Raw genomic sequence first — 16168 nt, 5'->3', positions numbered from 1 at the left:
TGACGTTTAGCAGTAAATGACTGTTCTACACACTACACTTCACACACACCAGGCACTAAGTGAACAGAGAGAGAGAGAGGCTACTTGGAGTGGGTCTTTATTCAACCTCAAGATTAAAACTAATTTAATCTTGTTCTCTTTATAAGATGGTTATTCTTTTTAGCAATTAATAAATAAACAAAAACATTTATAGACAGAATCAGCTGAATTAACTTATTCTCCAGCTACATATTACAAATTTCAAGTCCTCCTTAAAACTCTGCAGGCTAACGGGATTAAAACTAGACTTGACGGGAGTTTTGATAGCGATTGTGCGTTTCTTGCTCTCGCTTCTCTGGTTCAGTTTCTACGGTTCCATCTCTTTTCTCTGACACTGAATTTTCTTTACTTCATGGTCAAACTGGAACAGTCACTGTTTTTAATCTAGTCATGGATCCATGACAGTGAGAAGTGATATAATGGTATTTTGTCTCCTTTAAATGATCTCACTAGCAAGCCTGTTCTCCACATTGGGTTATCAGAATAATAGTAACAGAAATCACTCATGTGCATGGATATTTGCATTTGACCATAATACATTTTAATCGTTAATGGGAAGAAAACAGTGGTATATAATCTGTGTTCAAAACTAGCCCAGATTTTTTCACGTGACCTGCTCAAACTAACCTGGCTGTTATCACAGAGAAGTGTGCTGCTGCAAAGCACTGGGCCTTTATCAGGCTGGATTTGTGTTGTATCGAATGGTTTCTTTATAAATGTCTTCGCCAATATCCAGTCCAGCATTTTTGCTAATATCGACATGATTCTGATAAATTGTATCGGACCGGTGCCATTTCTACCGATGATAAAGTAGGTGTGTAATAAAACTGAAATATTTCTGCCAGACTATGCTGCTAAAAAGTAAACCAGTTCCTTTCACTCCCATTCACTCCTCCATTCAAACACAGCCACAGTTCTTTCACTCCCATTCACTCCTCCATTCAAACACAACCACAGTTCTTTCACTCCAATTCACTCCTCCATACAAACACAGCCACAGTTCTTTCACTCCCATTCACTCCTCCATTCAAACACAACCACAGTTCTTTCACTCCCATTCACTCCTCCATTCAAACACAGCCACAGTTCTTTCACTCCCATTCACTCCTCCATTCAAACACAACCACAGTTCTTTCACTCCAATTCACTCCTCCATTCAAACACAGCCACAGTTATTTCACTCTCATTCACTCCTCCATTCAAACACAGCCACAGTTCTTTCACTCCAATTCACTCCTCCATTCAAACACAGCCACAGTTCTTTCACTCCAATTCACTCCTCCATTCAAACACAGCCACAGTTCTTTCACTCCAATTCACTCCTCCATTCAAACACAGCCACAGTTCTTTCACTCCCATTCACTCCTCCATTCAAACACAACCACAGTTCTTTCACTCCAATTCACTCCTCCATTCAAACACAGCCACAGTTATTTCACTCTCATTCACTCCTCCATTCAAACACAGCCACAGTTCTTTCACTCCAATTCACTCCTCCATTCAAACACAGCCACAGTTCTTTCACTCCAATTCACTCCTCCATTCAAACACAGCCACAGTTCTTTCACTCCAATTCACTCCTCCATTCAAACACAGCCACAGTTCTTTCACTCCCATTCACTCCTCCATTCAAACACAGCCACAGTTCTTTCACTCCCATTCACTCCTCCATTCAAACACAACCACAGTTCTTTCACTCTCATTCACTCCTCCATTCAAACACAGCCACAGTTATTTCGCTCCCATGCCCTCCATTCAAACACAGCCACATTCAGCACACAGCCAGTTATTAAATTTTTTGTGATGCATGCACACATCATGTAATTGCAGTAAGGGAGGCCTGCCTCCTTACAAAGGTGTATCCTGATTACTTAACACAGCTGGGTTGCCTCGAAATGTACTGGTTACAGAGCCCTGGACACTCACAGAGACCTTTTCTCCTTTCTCTAGCTATATTTGTCTATCTTTAGCTATCTCTTTAGATGTTATTAAACAAAACCCGCTTACATTAGCTCTAATGACTGTTGGGCTTATCATTGTAGCGTGGGTAGATGACTCACAGGTAAGATGACTCACAGGCTTCAGCCTAGCAGACTAACTACGGTACAGAGTCTTGACAAGATCTACAGTTCTACATTACAGCTAAGTTACAAGACCACTGCAAACAGCTTTTTACTTTTAATAATAATCCCTCTACTGGCAGACAAAGCAAAACATTACCACACCAGTCACTGAACTCAGGGCTCCCTATGAGAGTGCACAGCACTTCACACGTCCTTATCAAGATGACAATAGTAAGCAATCAGCAAATGATGATGAACAGGTTCAACCACTCACCTCCACCACACAGGTGTAGTCTGCACCACCCAGGAGTGAGACTTTGCACTGCATATTTTTGATCTTCTTGACCACCTTGGCTGGGGACCTAGAGAGCTTGCTGGTGGACGACCTGTGTGAGGTGAGGTCGTCTTCAGCCACCTGCTGATCAGCGTTCCCCTGCAGGAGACCCCCTGCCTCTCTGGCCCCGTTCTAATCAACAGGGAGCAGGAACAGAAATCTTGGTCTTCCAAATGTCACACTTATTACACTGGTGAGTCTGCAACCTGGTGCTAGTAATGGATTGGAGATTACGCCCTACATACACAACATAACAGTGTGGATATATTTCTAGTGGTTTATGGTTACACATTTATTTTGGAAGTTTACATATTACATATAGTATTATTTCATCATCCAAATGGGTTGAGAAAAGATGTACATTTCTAGAACTGGTACTAGATTAGCTACTTACTTAACCTAAGAACAGAATTCTAGTATTAAATGTATGAAATGTATTTGTACGTAAGCCTCAAGACACCAGTTTAAACTGCAGACATGAAATGGTGAAGGTGATTTTGTGAAGATGGTCTAACACATAATATGTGTATCACAAAGGAAGGTTTCTGAATGGTTTTAAACCTTTAAGTGCAATTGAAAATACCGGTAACTGAGGAAGCACAGTGTGTGTAAGCTACAATAATGATCCCTTAAACACTGAAGTGATGCTTTGGACTGGACAGGATGCTACCTGTTCTTTTCTAACAGGTGTGCTGTGTGCAGCTGCAGGTGGAAGCTGATCGTCAAGGGGCGGGACTACGTGGGGAGGAGCCACGCCGGTCCCCTGCAGCTCCGGCTTGGCTTCTAACTCTGAACTTGGCTCTATCGTCATGGCAATACTGCAACAGAAAATACCCCTGCATTTAGGTAACCATTCTGCAAATGTAAAAATATATATACTATACACGCACGCACGCACGCGCACACACACACACACACACACACACACACACACACACACACACACACACACACACACACACACACACACACACACACACACACACAAATGCACACATACTTTAAACAATGTCTGTTTCAAAATCAGTACAGTATGGTTTCTTTGACAATAACTCAGTAGGGATTATTAAGATTTAGTGTTTGTAGTGGCACAGGTATGAAAGCAAATAATTTCAAAACAGCTATTACAGATTCATGAACAACACAAACAACAAATTCTCATGTGACTAACAGCCAGACTATGCTTGCATTCTTTTTTATTCGTACCACCGACTGGCAAGATAATTGCCAAAGTCAAAGTTGTAGCTGTATATTCATGAAGGCAGAGAAGACACATTTTTTTAATGCAAAGCCCAATGACCAAGAACATTACATTTGTATGTTGGGCTGCTTTTTCCAAGTGTGTGAATCTCCCCAAGATCTAATTACTCTATTAAATAGTAGGGGGGTGCTATAGCTCCATATATTGATATATAGAATATACTGCAAAATGTTAAACATTGGTGAACCCTTCATATGACATGGTTACAAATTTATATTTATCAAAATAGTTTTTTAATTTGTTGGGTTATGCCAAACCCATGACAAAGACAAATACTGCAGTAATGATTCACAAACAGTGGATATTGCAGTCCTACTAAGAAGCAGTATGTAATGTATTAAAGTGTGGTAAATAACTTCTATGTGGGAAACAGTAAGGGTAAGGGTGAACATTCTCCTGCAGTGAGAAGAGGCATTCATTCATTCTGAAGTCGAAGATCAAGTTTGTACTTCACATTATTAGGTATAATGTGCCAGCGTAGCCTATTTTATTCAGCAACACAGGCTAAGTTCACAGTCATTACAGTACTTTGCTAAACACTTAATTAAGCATTTCACAGAATACCATGTTTTATATTACTTTGATACCCAAATGTTAGCAATAAACATACTCATGTTAACCATATAGTTATGCAGGAGGATTAGAGACTCTGTGTAAAGGTATTGTATGTGTATTATGGTGTGTATGTAAGGAGGTTCAGTATATTCACCCTTGCCCTCAGTGGCCAAAGGGACAGCATGGAACACGAGCATGAGAGAGATTTAGGAAAATGATAGGTGGGCGTGTCCTATCTCTCTCCAGGGTCTATTTTAGGGACTGAAGCATAAAGTTGGCTCTAGGTGTGAGGACTAACCCCCCCCATCCATGCTCACACTGCAGGAACTACGAGCCGCATGCCCCTGGGACAGATGCTTCATACAGAGAGGTGGACTCAAAGGAATAATTCAAAGCACAATGATGCAAATCACCAACGCTTCATTAACAGCTGCAGTTTGTTGGAGCCCTCATTGTCCAGTATGGAAATCAGGATGAGAATGATTACTGCTCGTATATACCATGTTTATACACACAAACAAAAAGCCACAATAATTTAAAACTGTTACATTTATTCACAATAACACAACAACATTGTATATTTTGTTTGTTATTTATTTTAAAATTTTACAGAAACCCAAATGTCATTTAAGCGTATTTTTAAAAGTCATTTTGTCCATGATGCTTTTATTCAGAAAGAATGGATAAATGACTCATGTTTTCATGAATAATGAGACTTTTGCAGCACATGAGGGCAGGTCCTGCCACTTGCTCATGTTAGGTATGCTCCACAGGCTATTGTTCTAAACTGCCAAAGCTTTACTGTGTCACACTGTGAGGAAAATAATTGGAATCATTATAGAATCACACTATGCAGTTCTTTGATACCTGACAGTCTGAAGCACCAAGGTAAAGCTGACCGTGAGGAGTGGGCACACCAGATTTCTCTCTTACTTTCATGAGTAATGTTTTTGTATCTGATGCACTGTGCCAGAACCCACCTGCAAATGGGAGGTGCGTTAGTGAAGGGTTGCATCTACCCAGATGAAACGTTTTCGCTATGAGTCTGTGTGATATTTACATAATTCAGAAGAATCCCTAACAACAAAGGATGCAATTAAATTTTATGAAGCATCTGAGAAACATGTTAATTACTCTGTCTACAGCATGTCACAACAGATCCATAGAAATCTTACATAACATTAGCAACAGTTTCCATTCTCTGAGACACTCAGGCAATACATTTATATGTATTCGTATACAAGGATTCAACAACAAATGAAACACTACAAAATGCACAGACCATGCTCAAAACAAGGGGACAAAAATCAAAGTGTGCCCATTTCCTTTAAGTAAATACAATCCCGACTGTAATTATGGTCCTGGTGCAATCAGCAGCAGAAATCCCCACGGCTCGTCGGGCTGTGGTGAGCACCTTGATGTCAGGGGATGTTCAGGCTGAATGCTTGTGATTGCTAAGCACACACTGCCATAAACAATCCGGCTGCGGCTGTTGGTGACTACAGACGCTTGCTGGGCGTGAAGCAGATACACTGCTCCTGTCAGGAACCACAGGACGTGGAAGGCTAGTATTTAGTACTGCAGTAAAAGGTTCTGAATAATGCCATTGCTAAGGCACATCATACATCCATATGCCACTACCAGTGCAAAATATCAGATCGGTTTTGCAATGCTCCCTGTTAGTAAACTCAGGACTAACACTGCTGTTTTGTTAGCTTTGTGGAGTTGCTTCAGCACTTCCTGGTTTTCATTTTAAGTAGAGTCTCAAACAATAAATCAGTATATGAAAATTTGCTGTTTTTAGCAAAGTATGTTTAGCTGAGCACCTCATTGGTAAACCCTTCCACAAATCCCCAGGCAAATCCTGTTTGCTAGCAAACTATCAAAAGCATGTCATGTTGCATAGCTGTGTGCATGTTTTTCACAGGGACGACAAACATGGACAAATGGGTTCTGCAGTGCACATCCCCTTACATTAATTCTCATTCTGCATTCTGAGTCTCTCTATCTCTCTCTAATCTAAAGTAGGTCATGCTTACACACCGCCATGGTTTTACATCACCAGGAGCACTGCAATAGGCCCCTCCCTATGTCATCCCTACTACAGAGGTGATCAGGGACAGATTTAATGGACACGATTTCCATGGGAACCATATGTGAACAATGGGAACATCAATATCCATCAACCAAATTGCTTCTGCCCCCTTTAGAAGCATCGGTGGCCTGTAAAACACTGGAGTGGACAGAGAAGTATTTGAAGTGCTTAAATGGAGGTTTAATACAAAATACTTTCCCAAGAAATGTCTAAATAAGGAGCTGATAATGCATGTCCTCATTTAGAAATTAAATATTTGGTACATGAAGAACCATGTTTTTCAACATCTAGTCCCATTTATAGCTTTTCTTTTAAAATTGCTCTTAGGAATAAATAATTTCTGATCCTATCAAAGGTCTGAATCCCCTCTTAGAAATAATAATTGTATCTCACTATAAATTGAACTTTGAAAACACAAAGGTTCATGGTAATAAATACCATCTTATAACACAGTGCTTCACAATAATATACTACTTTCAATTACTCATAGACTCTGAACTTCACATATTAAATGATTTGCAGAACAATTCCGTGTATTATAGGGGCTGTGTCCCATAAGTATGTTGTCAGTATCTTACCTAAATAACATCACCAGAGAACAGGACATCAACTCAATATTAACCCAGAGAGCAAAATGAAAGTCACAGTGCTGGGGAGAGAAAAGTAAAAGAGAAAATTGGGAGAGAAACGTAGGTGGGAATAAAGGACATGGGAGGGAGACAGAGAGGGAGAGAAAAAGAAGGAGAGATGGCAGGAGACTGATGGAGAAAGATGAAAGTGTTTGCCTGCTGAAGCTAATCTCTTCATCACATTTTGACACTGCATCAAACAGAGAAAAACATGAAAGCAACAGCTGTGTTTCCTCATCCTGAACCTGAATCTCTCCTTTATTTTTTAAGAGCAAGCTAAAAATAACTTGCGCCATTCCAGGACTTGTGAGCACACAGGAGAGTTTGTCTCTTGAAACCCCTGGATGAGAATCAGTGAAACTTAGAACCAGTGGGATTATTTTAGGCCAGGCTGTACACAGAACAGCCACAGTGTTCAACACCACAATGCACTGCTAAAGCAGATGGATTGTAGAGCTTTTGCAAAATGTCTTGACCTCAGTGTAACAAACTGCTCAATGTGGTCTTTCTCAGGCCTCCAAACCTCAGGATAAAAAGTGGGGATCTACTTTCTGGAGCATCACTGCAGTAATGCAGATCTTTCAGTAACATGCAGTGTCACAGATAGCAAACACTCCAAGCTTATTGTCTTGAGGAATGTAAGCAAGAATAGAACCTGAAGTACAGCATGCACTGTTTCATTAAAGAACACCTTCATTAAAGGTTTCATTAAAGAACACCTTCTGCTTAAATAGCTAGTTTTAAAAAGTGTTTAAAATACAAGATGGACTGTAAGAAATTCATCAAACACATTGTACACTCCTCATCTTACATTTGGGATTTTTTACTCGGAACAACCTGTTGTCTCTTCAGACACAGCATAAGAAAGGCTGTAATGAACTTCAGCTGAAGGCCAAACATGCCTGAGTTCCAGATAAACCTAATGAAGTCCCATATGGACCTGATCCACACAAACATAGTAACAGCTTCAGAACATTAATGTATCTGACTTGGTAAAAACACAACTGGTGCTACAGATATTATTATTACAGTTTAAAGTTCACAGGGTTGAGAGCACCAAAAATTTGCATTGTATACATCCGTGCCTCACCTGAAACCCCAAATGCACCATGTAATGTTTTAAGTGTAACGATCCAAAATATAACTAAGGATGCCAGCAGATCAACCATAGTAATGCCCACACACCCTTCTCATAAATAAATAATAGGAATTCATGTAAGAAGGAAGTTAAGCTTTGGAACATTTTCAACAGACTCCAGATTTTGCAGGACAGCTGGAGGCATCCAGTAAAAGGTGCACTTTAAACTCAACAACATTCCTGCAGGGAAATCATAGGAATATTGCAACAGGCCAGACAGTCCTCAGCTGAAATTTTTATTTCTATTTGATCCACAAGCAAACTAAAAGGTCTCCAGCACTGTGGAAAACAAACATTACACACAAAACTGTGCTGAAGGACCTTTGGTAGCAATTCCTGCCAGACTTCAGGGCTCAAAGATGTGTGGAGCTCAAAAATTAATATGGACTTGAGCAGGTGACAACTGAACTTACCTTCAGAGCAGGGTTACAAGACTGATGGAAATAATAAAAAGGCATAGTTAAAATTCAGTGCAACTGAGATTTCCAACAAAGGAAAAAAATTCTAGAGTGACAAAATTCTACACAAGCTTGCATTAAAAAGTATAGCATAAAAATTAAATGTATGCCTGTCGCTACTAGCACAAAAATATGCAATTTTCCTGGAATCTCCATATAAAAGCAAAAAAAATGTCAACATCAGTGACATCAATCAGATTAGAATATTGTGTGAAGTATATAATTCATGTCACAGGCTTATTGCTCAGCAGGACAACCTGGCATAGGCTACATGTTAAAAGCATATGTAAGTCTGGTCTCAGCTGTGCTCTTCTAAATATATGTAAACAGCTGAAAATCTGAGGTCTATTTGATCTAACCTCTGGCTTTAAAGCGCACAGGAGTAGCAAGGATGCAATTCCAGTGCAGACGCCACGGAAGAAGCCTCAGAAGAAAACCAATTGTCATACCAACTAAATGTCTGGAATTCTTCCTCTAGGCAAAGAATCCTACCAGTGCTGAACGGCTCTCTGATGTCCAGCTGGTGCAGGATAGCAGCTGTGATGAGCTGCAGGCACCACAAGAGAAGATGCCAACATACAGATTTACAGAGGCTGGGTGGGGGCAGGGTGGTGTGGGCACAGGCTGGGTGGGGGTAGGGTGGTGAGGGCACAGGCTGGGTGGGGGCAGGGTGGTGTGGGCACAGGCTGGGTGGGGGTAGGGTGGTGTGGGCACAGGCTGGGTGGGGGCCGGGTGGTGTGGGCACAGGCTGGGTGGGGGTAGGGTGGTGTGGGGGCAAGCTGGTGTGGGGGTAGGGTGGTGTGGGGACAGGCTGGGTGGGGGTAGGGTGGTGTGGGGACAGGCTGGGTGGGGGTAGGGTGGTGTGGGCACAGGCTGGGTGGGGGTAGGGTGGTGTGGGCACAGGCTGGGTGGGGGCCGGGTGGTGTGGGCACAGGCTGGGTGGGGGTAGGCTGGTGTGGGGGCAAGCTGGTGTGGGGGTAGGGTGGTGTGGGGACAGGCTGGGTGGGGGTAGGGTGGTGTGGGGACAGGCTGGTTGGGGGTAGGGTGGTGTGGGCACAGGCTGGGTGGGGGTAGGGTGGTGTGGGGGCAAGCTGGTGTGGGGACAGGCTGGGTGGGGGCAGGCTGGTGTTGGTGTGCATGGGTGTGTTGGCCCAACAGTGTGTGGTAGCTCTCTCACAGCTGAGAGCAGGCGGCTGTCAGGGATGTGACCCCCTGACCCTCCACTACACGCCTCATAATGTGGACTTCTCAGCTTATGCAGTCAGTATCCTTGGGTGCACATAATTGTTTTACATATGCTAACAAAGCATGGTCACAGTTCAAGTTATCAAGTAAAGAATATTAAGCACTAGCTTATAGTTTTTGCCACTTCGCCCCACACTGTGTGCAACGCTCTTTAGAACAGCATCCAATGGGCTCAGTCTGAGTGTGTAAAGTCACTTCTCAGAACATCTTTGCAGTTAGCCTAATTGCATGACTAATTTCAGCTGCCCCAGAGGCATGCCTGGGCTCATTCTCTACTGATGTTCAGTATCTCTAGTAATGATTTGATAATTAATGTCACCACCCCAACTACGATAATCTGAGAACATCTTCATCTGCAGGCTACTACCGATTGCTGTTATTTTATATATCTGTCATTTTTCATGTGTGTTGATATATCTGCTGTATATGTGTTGTGGATGTTGTGCATATGTGTTGTGGACGTTGTGTAGATGTGTTGTGGACGTTGTGTAGATGTGTTGTGGATGTTGTGCATGTGTGTTGTGTATTTGTGTTGTGGATGTTGTGTAGATGTGTTGTGGATGTTGTGCATGTGTGTTGTGTATTTGTGTTGTGGATGTTGTGTAGACGTGTTGTGGATGTTGTGTATATGTGTTGTGGACGTTGTGTATATGTGTTGTGGACGTTGTGCAAATGTGTTGTGGAAGTTGTGCAGATGTGTTGTGTATTTGTGTTGTGGATGTTGTGTAGACGTGTTGTGGATGTTGTGTAGATGTGTTGTGGACGTTGTGTATATGTGTTGTGGACGTTGTGCAGATGTGTTGTGGATGTTGTGTAGACGTGTTGTGGATGTTGTGTAGATGTGTTGTGGACGTTGTGTATATGTGTTGTGGACGTTGTGCAGATGTGTTGTGGATGTTGTGTAGACGTGTTGTGGATGTTGTGTAGATGTGTTGTGGACGTTGTGTATATGTGTTGTGGACGTTGTGCAGATGTGTTGTGTATTTGTGTTGTGGACGTTGTGTATTTGTGTTGTGGATGTTGTGCAGACGTGTTGTGGATGTTGTGTAGATGTGTTGTGGACGTTGTGTATATGTGTTGTGGATGTTGTACAGATGTGTTGGGGACATTGTGTATTTGTGTTGTGGACGTTGTGCAGATGTGTTGTGTATTTGTGTTGTGGACGTTGTGCAGATGTGTTGTGTATTTGTGTTGTGGACGTTGTGTATTTGTATCCTGCAGCTCCTGAATATTCACACCTGCCCATGTTTTGCTGGCCCCCCTGAACTCAGTCCGTGATCCAGTCCGGCTTTGTTGTTGTCCTGGTTACATCCTGTCACTGGGCCACAAAAGCACCTACTATTGCTTAATCTGGAAGCCTGGCTCTCTGGAGCTTAGGAGTCTCTGCTGAGTTGATGATGCACATTTGTGAATTCTACCTTTGAATTCTACCTTTGAATTCTGCCTCATTTTGTTGGACTTTGAAATGGGTTTGCCCTATTGTACAATTGCTGAGTTTTGCATAGTGCAAATAGCGTTTGTTATCTGTTCTACATTTGTGCGTTTCCCTTTTGTATGTTTATTACATGCAGTAACACACTAGGTGGAGTGTTGTTTGCCCTTTGTGTTACGAGTGGGTTTGGTAGATGTTTGTATAGTTAGGGAGTAAAGGAAGTGGCTGATGGTTTGTATTTTATTTTGGGCAGGTAATACAGCGTCTGTCAAACTCTGCATGGGTGTTTGTTGTATTTGGCACCCAAAGTCCTCACTGGTATTCCCCTGTTCTCACTTTAAATCACTGTACACCAGATCATTTACACATTCCATGTCTGCTGTGTCTCCCCTACACTTCTCTTCTACCCTTAGCTTCAGATGTTGTTATAATGAATGTGTGTTCACACTACCCTGGGCTGACTAGCAGTGGACAGTGAAAGACACTGTCAAACACTATCATGCAGAAAATGCATCAAATCTTTTTCAAATCTTTTGAGATTTTCCAATAAACTCGATACAAAGCACCAGGCAAAACACGTGCTCAGAAGTGGTACATGTACATGGGGTACAATGCTTTGATTAAATGTTTAGAAAAATACTGATGATAGCCATGATACACCAAGAAAAGCATATTATATTGTGACATAATTTATCATAAAATCATTGTGACGGTTAGCCCCTCCCCCAGCTGTCATTCATGTATGTTTTGTTTATGTAGCCATGTGGTCTACGCAACTGTGAGCTCCCGGTGCCTAGAGAGAGGTGGAGCAAGCGTGATGAGAGCCACGAGAGGCTGTGTCTGTATGTTCCTCCAAGGTCTCCAGTGGAGGTGGCTGTCCCACCAGTCACCCAGCCTACTACAGAGGCTCGTGATCCTGCAAAGGATTTTTTTGGTGGGGGGGTTTCTGCATGTGTTCCCCATGTCACACCTCTGGAAATCGTCCCCACGTGGACAGCGACCCTGGAGGTCGTCCCTGCGGCCATTTACTCCCATTTACTCCCATCACTGAAACCTGGAAGACCCTGAGTGGGTCGTCACACGCTCGAGATGCCACGCCCCCGGTAACCATGTGCCTGCCGCAGCTGAATGTCGTCGTCGTGCCTCCGGTGAATGCGGACCCACCGCCGCTGGACGTCCCCACAGCACCTCCTACGAATCCGGGCCCGCCTATGTGTCCCGATAGGCCTCGGTTCCCACCCTTCCTGCCCTCCTCTGTTGTTTCTGTATTTTCTGGTTCGTTGTTTTTGCCGTCTTGCCTGGCTTTGTTTTTGGTGGTGTGCCCATGTTATGTTATGGTTTCGGTTCCTGTGTCTCCTTTGGTGTCTGTGCCTGTTCCTGTTTCTGTGTCTGTTCCCTTGTCTGTTGCGTGGTCTTTGTGGGGTTTTCATCCTCCTGCTTTGCCTCCTCCCAGACGTCGACGCCCTTTTTGCGATGTTGCTCCTCCCCCCTCTTGTCGGCCTGTTCGTCATCCGCGTGCTTGTGTTCCTGGTTGTGTTTCTGCGTCTGCTTCCACTCCTGTGTCTGTTCCTGGTTTGCCCATTTCTCTGTCTTCTCCTGTGTCTTCTGTCCTTTCAGTTCCTTTGTCCTCTGGTTTCCCTTTGATTTCCTCTGCCTCTTCTCTTCTCTTCCGTTGTTGTCTTTTAATTTGTCTGGTTTGCCTGGTTTGTCTGTTTCTGGTGTTCCTTTGTGTGTGTTTGGTTGATTTTCTGGTTGTGCTTTGTCTGGTATTTGTCTTTTGGTTTCTCGGTAATAAATAAATATAGAGCCAATAAATCTGGCTCTTCTCTGTGTTTGTGTCCGCCTTATTGCTCACTGACACCCAGAGTGTTACAGACATAATTTATCATAAAATCATATTTGCCACCTCTAGGTTATAGTAACGCAGATGAGTCATAGTCAGATGTGACTGTCAGGCATAACATGAACAGAAAAAAATCTCTTGAGTTTCAAAAACACCTCTTTAAACTGCATAACTTCTGATTCCAACAAACGACTCCTTTTGCCTTATTCACCCACCTGGTGCCCTACCCCACATCTCTGCTGCATCCTCAGCCACCTGGCACCCTTTATCACACCTCTGTTGTGTCTTCCCTCAGGCTAGTGACTGCAGAACCAGCCCAGAAGTGCTTCAACCAATTACCCACTACACCATCAGTCCAGCTGTCCCTCTAACTCTGTCCCATGTGTCTCTTCAGTATCCAACAGAAATCAACACAGTCTCCTGTGGAGTCTCCACCTCAAAATACACACAATTTACACCCCAACCCAGACGCACGCAGAAGAACACTGAAAACTACCATCACAGGACCCTGCGTCAGACAGAAATCCACTTCAGTGCTCAGCATGGCTGTGGATGATCTCAAATGTAATTCACAGTTCAAATTCACCTCCACACTGCTGCACGATAAAAAAAAAAGAATTGAAAAACTAGGATTACTATCCTGATCATTCAAATTAAATTCAAAATGGCACACAACTGGTCACATTATTGTACATTTACTGTAATAAATGATTGAAACAGAGATGTAAAGTCTTGATGATGTAAAGTCTTGCAGCACAGATTCTGTCAATCGTTCCAAGTCCTCATTGTTTCAGCTACAACATGAACATCTACCCTCATATCCAATCAAGCTGCAGAGTCACAGACAAACATTTAATATAGTCATTGAATCAATCAGTACTGAATGGAAAATGTATTGTATGCCCATGGACAAGTAATTAATCAATTTGAATGATCAATTGTAACACATTCATTTAGACCACATCATTATTACTATTTTATAATTCTTTCATTCATTTCGGTCGGCATATGCCATAGGTTGTGGACTCATGCAGCTGACATGACCCACCAGTTGCTAGGATTGGTGGAACATTCCCTTACTCAACAGGGTCCTGATGCTGAGACAAGCCCAACTACCTTCCATCCTAACTAATGAAAGCATGACCACAAGCTAATGAGAGTGACATGACAATTTGATCTCAGGTGTGATAAATGAGGCTGCTCTGCTCTGGATGTATCTTAGCTTCAGCATTACATTCCAGTTTCTCCCCGAGTCAACAGGCCAGGTTCAGTTTGCAGTTGAAGATGTGAAGTTACTAAGCTTGTGCTGCTGAATCGCTCCTGAAAACAGGTCCATTGTTTAGATATCAGCAGATGCAGCCAGAGCCGGAGTGGCTAATCGAGTATTCGGGAGGATTCCCAATGGGCTGGCTCATGTCAATCTCTAGTTTGGGCCGATTGGGAGGGAAAAATAATTTTGGGCCGGATTTGGGCATGAAACTCCCAGGCTGAAAAAGTGGCCCACTCCGGCCCTGGATGCAGCAATGATGTATGTACACTTGTGGTGCTACTTTTACTTTTACAGTGTGCATACAGTTTTTTTGACTCTGGCATTTTGTTAAACATTTAGCAAATACGATATTTTATATGATCTATTAATGTGTATTAGTAACCCATTTACTCTGCCATATATTATCATAAATAAAATAAAATAAAAAACAATTTATCCAGATTTCATACAACTATAGAATTTGTTGCAGTTCCATTTATAATAACATCTCAAATAATTTTTTAAAGACCTTAAGTCCCATAGTCCCATATTCTTCTCATATTGTCCCTTTTCAACTATAACATTGGTAGTATTTTGTTTTTGTTTTTTTCTCTTTTGTTTTCAAATTGCCTAAATAGACCAAGAAAGTGTGTATAAATGTGACAGCATCTCTAATTAATTCATTCCAGATTGAGCATCATAAAAACCTAGGAGCTTTAACTGTATCCTACCTAAATAAACTAAGTATGAATTGATTCTGTAAAGAAATCTGGGCCAAACTGTGGCACTGTGTGAAATGTTTCATTTTTGAGGTAGGGGCCTACTACTCCTGAACATTAGCATCAGAAATAGTAAGTCCTCTGACACTACACAGTGGGAGACATCCTTTCTCTGCACCAGGAGTCCAACCTAATCAGATTGGGACAGCCGCAAGATCCCAGAAACTTCTGCTTAAGTGAAAATAGGATCCTGACTGAATTATGACATTGACACAGCACATTTCAAGGTTGGCTGCCCTTTAGAAATGTCAGAGAACGGTCAGCCAAAGCAAACTGTTTTGCACTTAGACTTATTACTTTATGAAGGAAAGGCAGCAGATGACCATTTACCCCAATTGCTGCTGCATGTACTCACTATATTGCTATGGTACAGTGTATGCCAAAAAGCAATTTTTGCAGCTTCATGTTTATACATTTTGTATCATGTAACTAAATGCCTTCTATTCTGTGCAGTTTAATGTGAGATGAACTTTTGCAGAACCCTCGTGTTCCTGATCATTTTCTGTTGTGTCACATCATCTGTTTGACTTTAGCAACTGGTAATCCACAAAATGTGCAGACTCAACAACCTGTTACTTGAACTTTCACACAATCCCATCACATAAACAAGAATCTTGCCATGCAGTAATGTATGAAGATTAAGATCTAATACAATGGCACAGGTTTCATTTCAACTTTATGGGGAATATTAAATGTGTCCCCACCCCTAAAACTATTCCTATGAGTTAACGTAATCCTACAAACAGTTCTATGAAGTGATCTGGTCCACATTTTAAGACTGCTTGTCACGGTACAGCCCGTGACCCCTCCCCTTTGGGCGTGTGTTTATGTCGTCTACGTCTAGACGTCTGTGTCTGTGGATCTTCATGGGTGTGAATATGTCTGGATGTGTTCATTGGTCTCACCTGTGGCTCGTCTCGTGATCACTTGGGGCTCATGTGGTTTTGTCTATTTATTGTGCGTTCGCGCAGTGTCCCGTGCTCGTCTTTGTTGTAGTCATACTTCATGTTAGATGTGTGTTATACGTGTGCTGTCTGCGCTATTTTGT

The 16168-nt window shown here is 42.3% G+C and overlaps 1 protein-coding gene across 10 annotated transcripts in view; it reads right to left on the bottom strand.

Annotated features, from left to right (window-relative positions):
- Positions 1-16168, bottom strand: part of epb41l3a (erythrocyte membrane protein band 4.1-like 3a) — a 60756-nt gene that overhangs the window by 38147 nt on the left and 6441 nt on the right. For all 10 annotated transcript variants that reach the window (XM_076971424.1, XM_076971429.1, XM_076971433.1 and 7 more), the window contains 2 exons: positions 3107-3254; positions 2377-2568 (listed from right to left, as the gene is read on the bottom strand). In XM_076971424.1, coding sequence (XP_076827539.1) covers positions 2377-2568; positions 3107-3247 — 333 coding nt within the window. In that variant the 5' untranslated portion in view covers positions 3248-3254. The remainder of the gene's footprint in view (positions 1-2376; positions 2569-3106; positions 3255-16168) is intronic.

This window comes from Brachyhypopomus gauderio, chromosome 13, assembly GCF_052324685.1.
Source record: "Brachyhypopomus gauderio isolate BG-103 chromosome 13, BGAUD_0.2, whole genome shotgun sequence".
Taxonomy (NCBI): Eukaryota; Metazoa; Chordata; class Actinopteri; order Gymnotiformes; family Hypopomidae; genus Brachyhypopomus; species Brachyhypopomus gauderio.
Note: the sequence above shows the minus strand (reverse complement) of the source record. Positions and strands in the feature narration are given on the sequence as shown.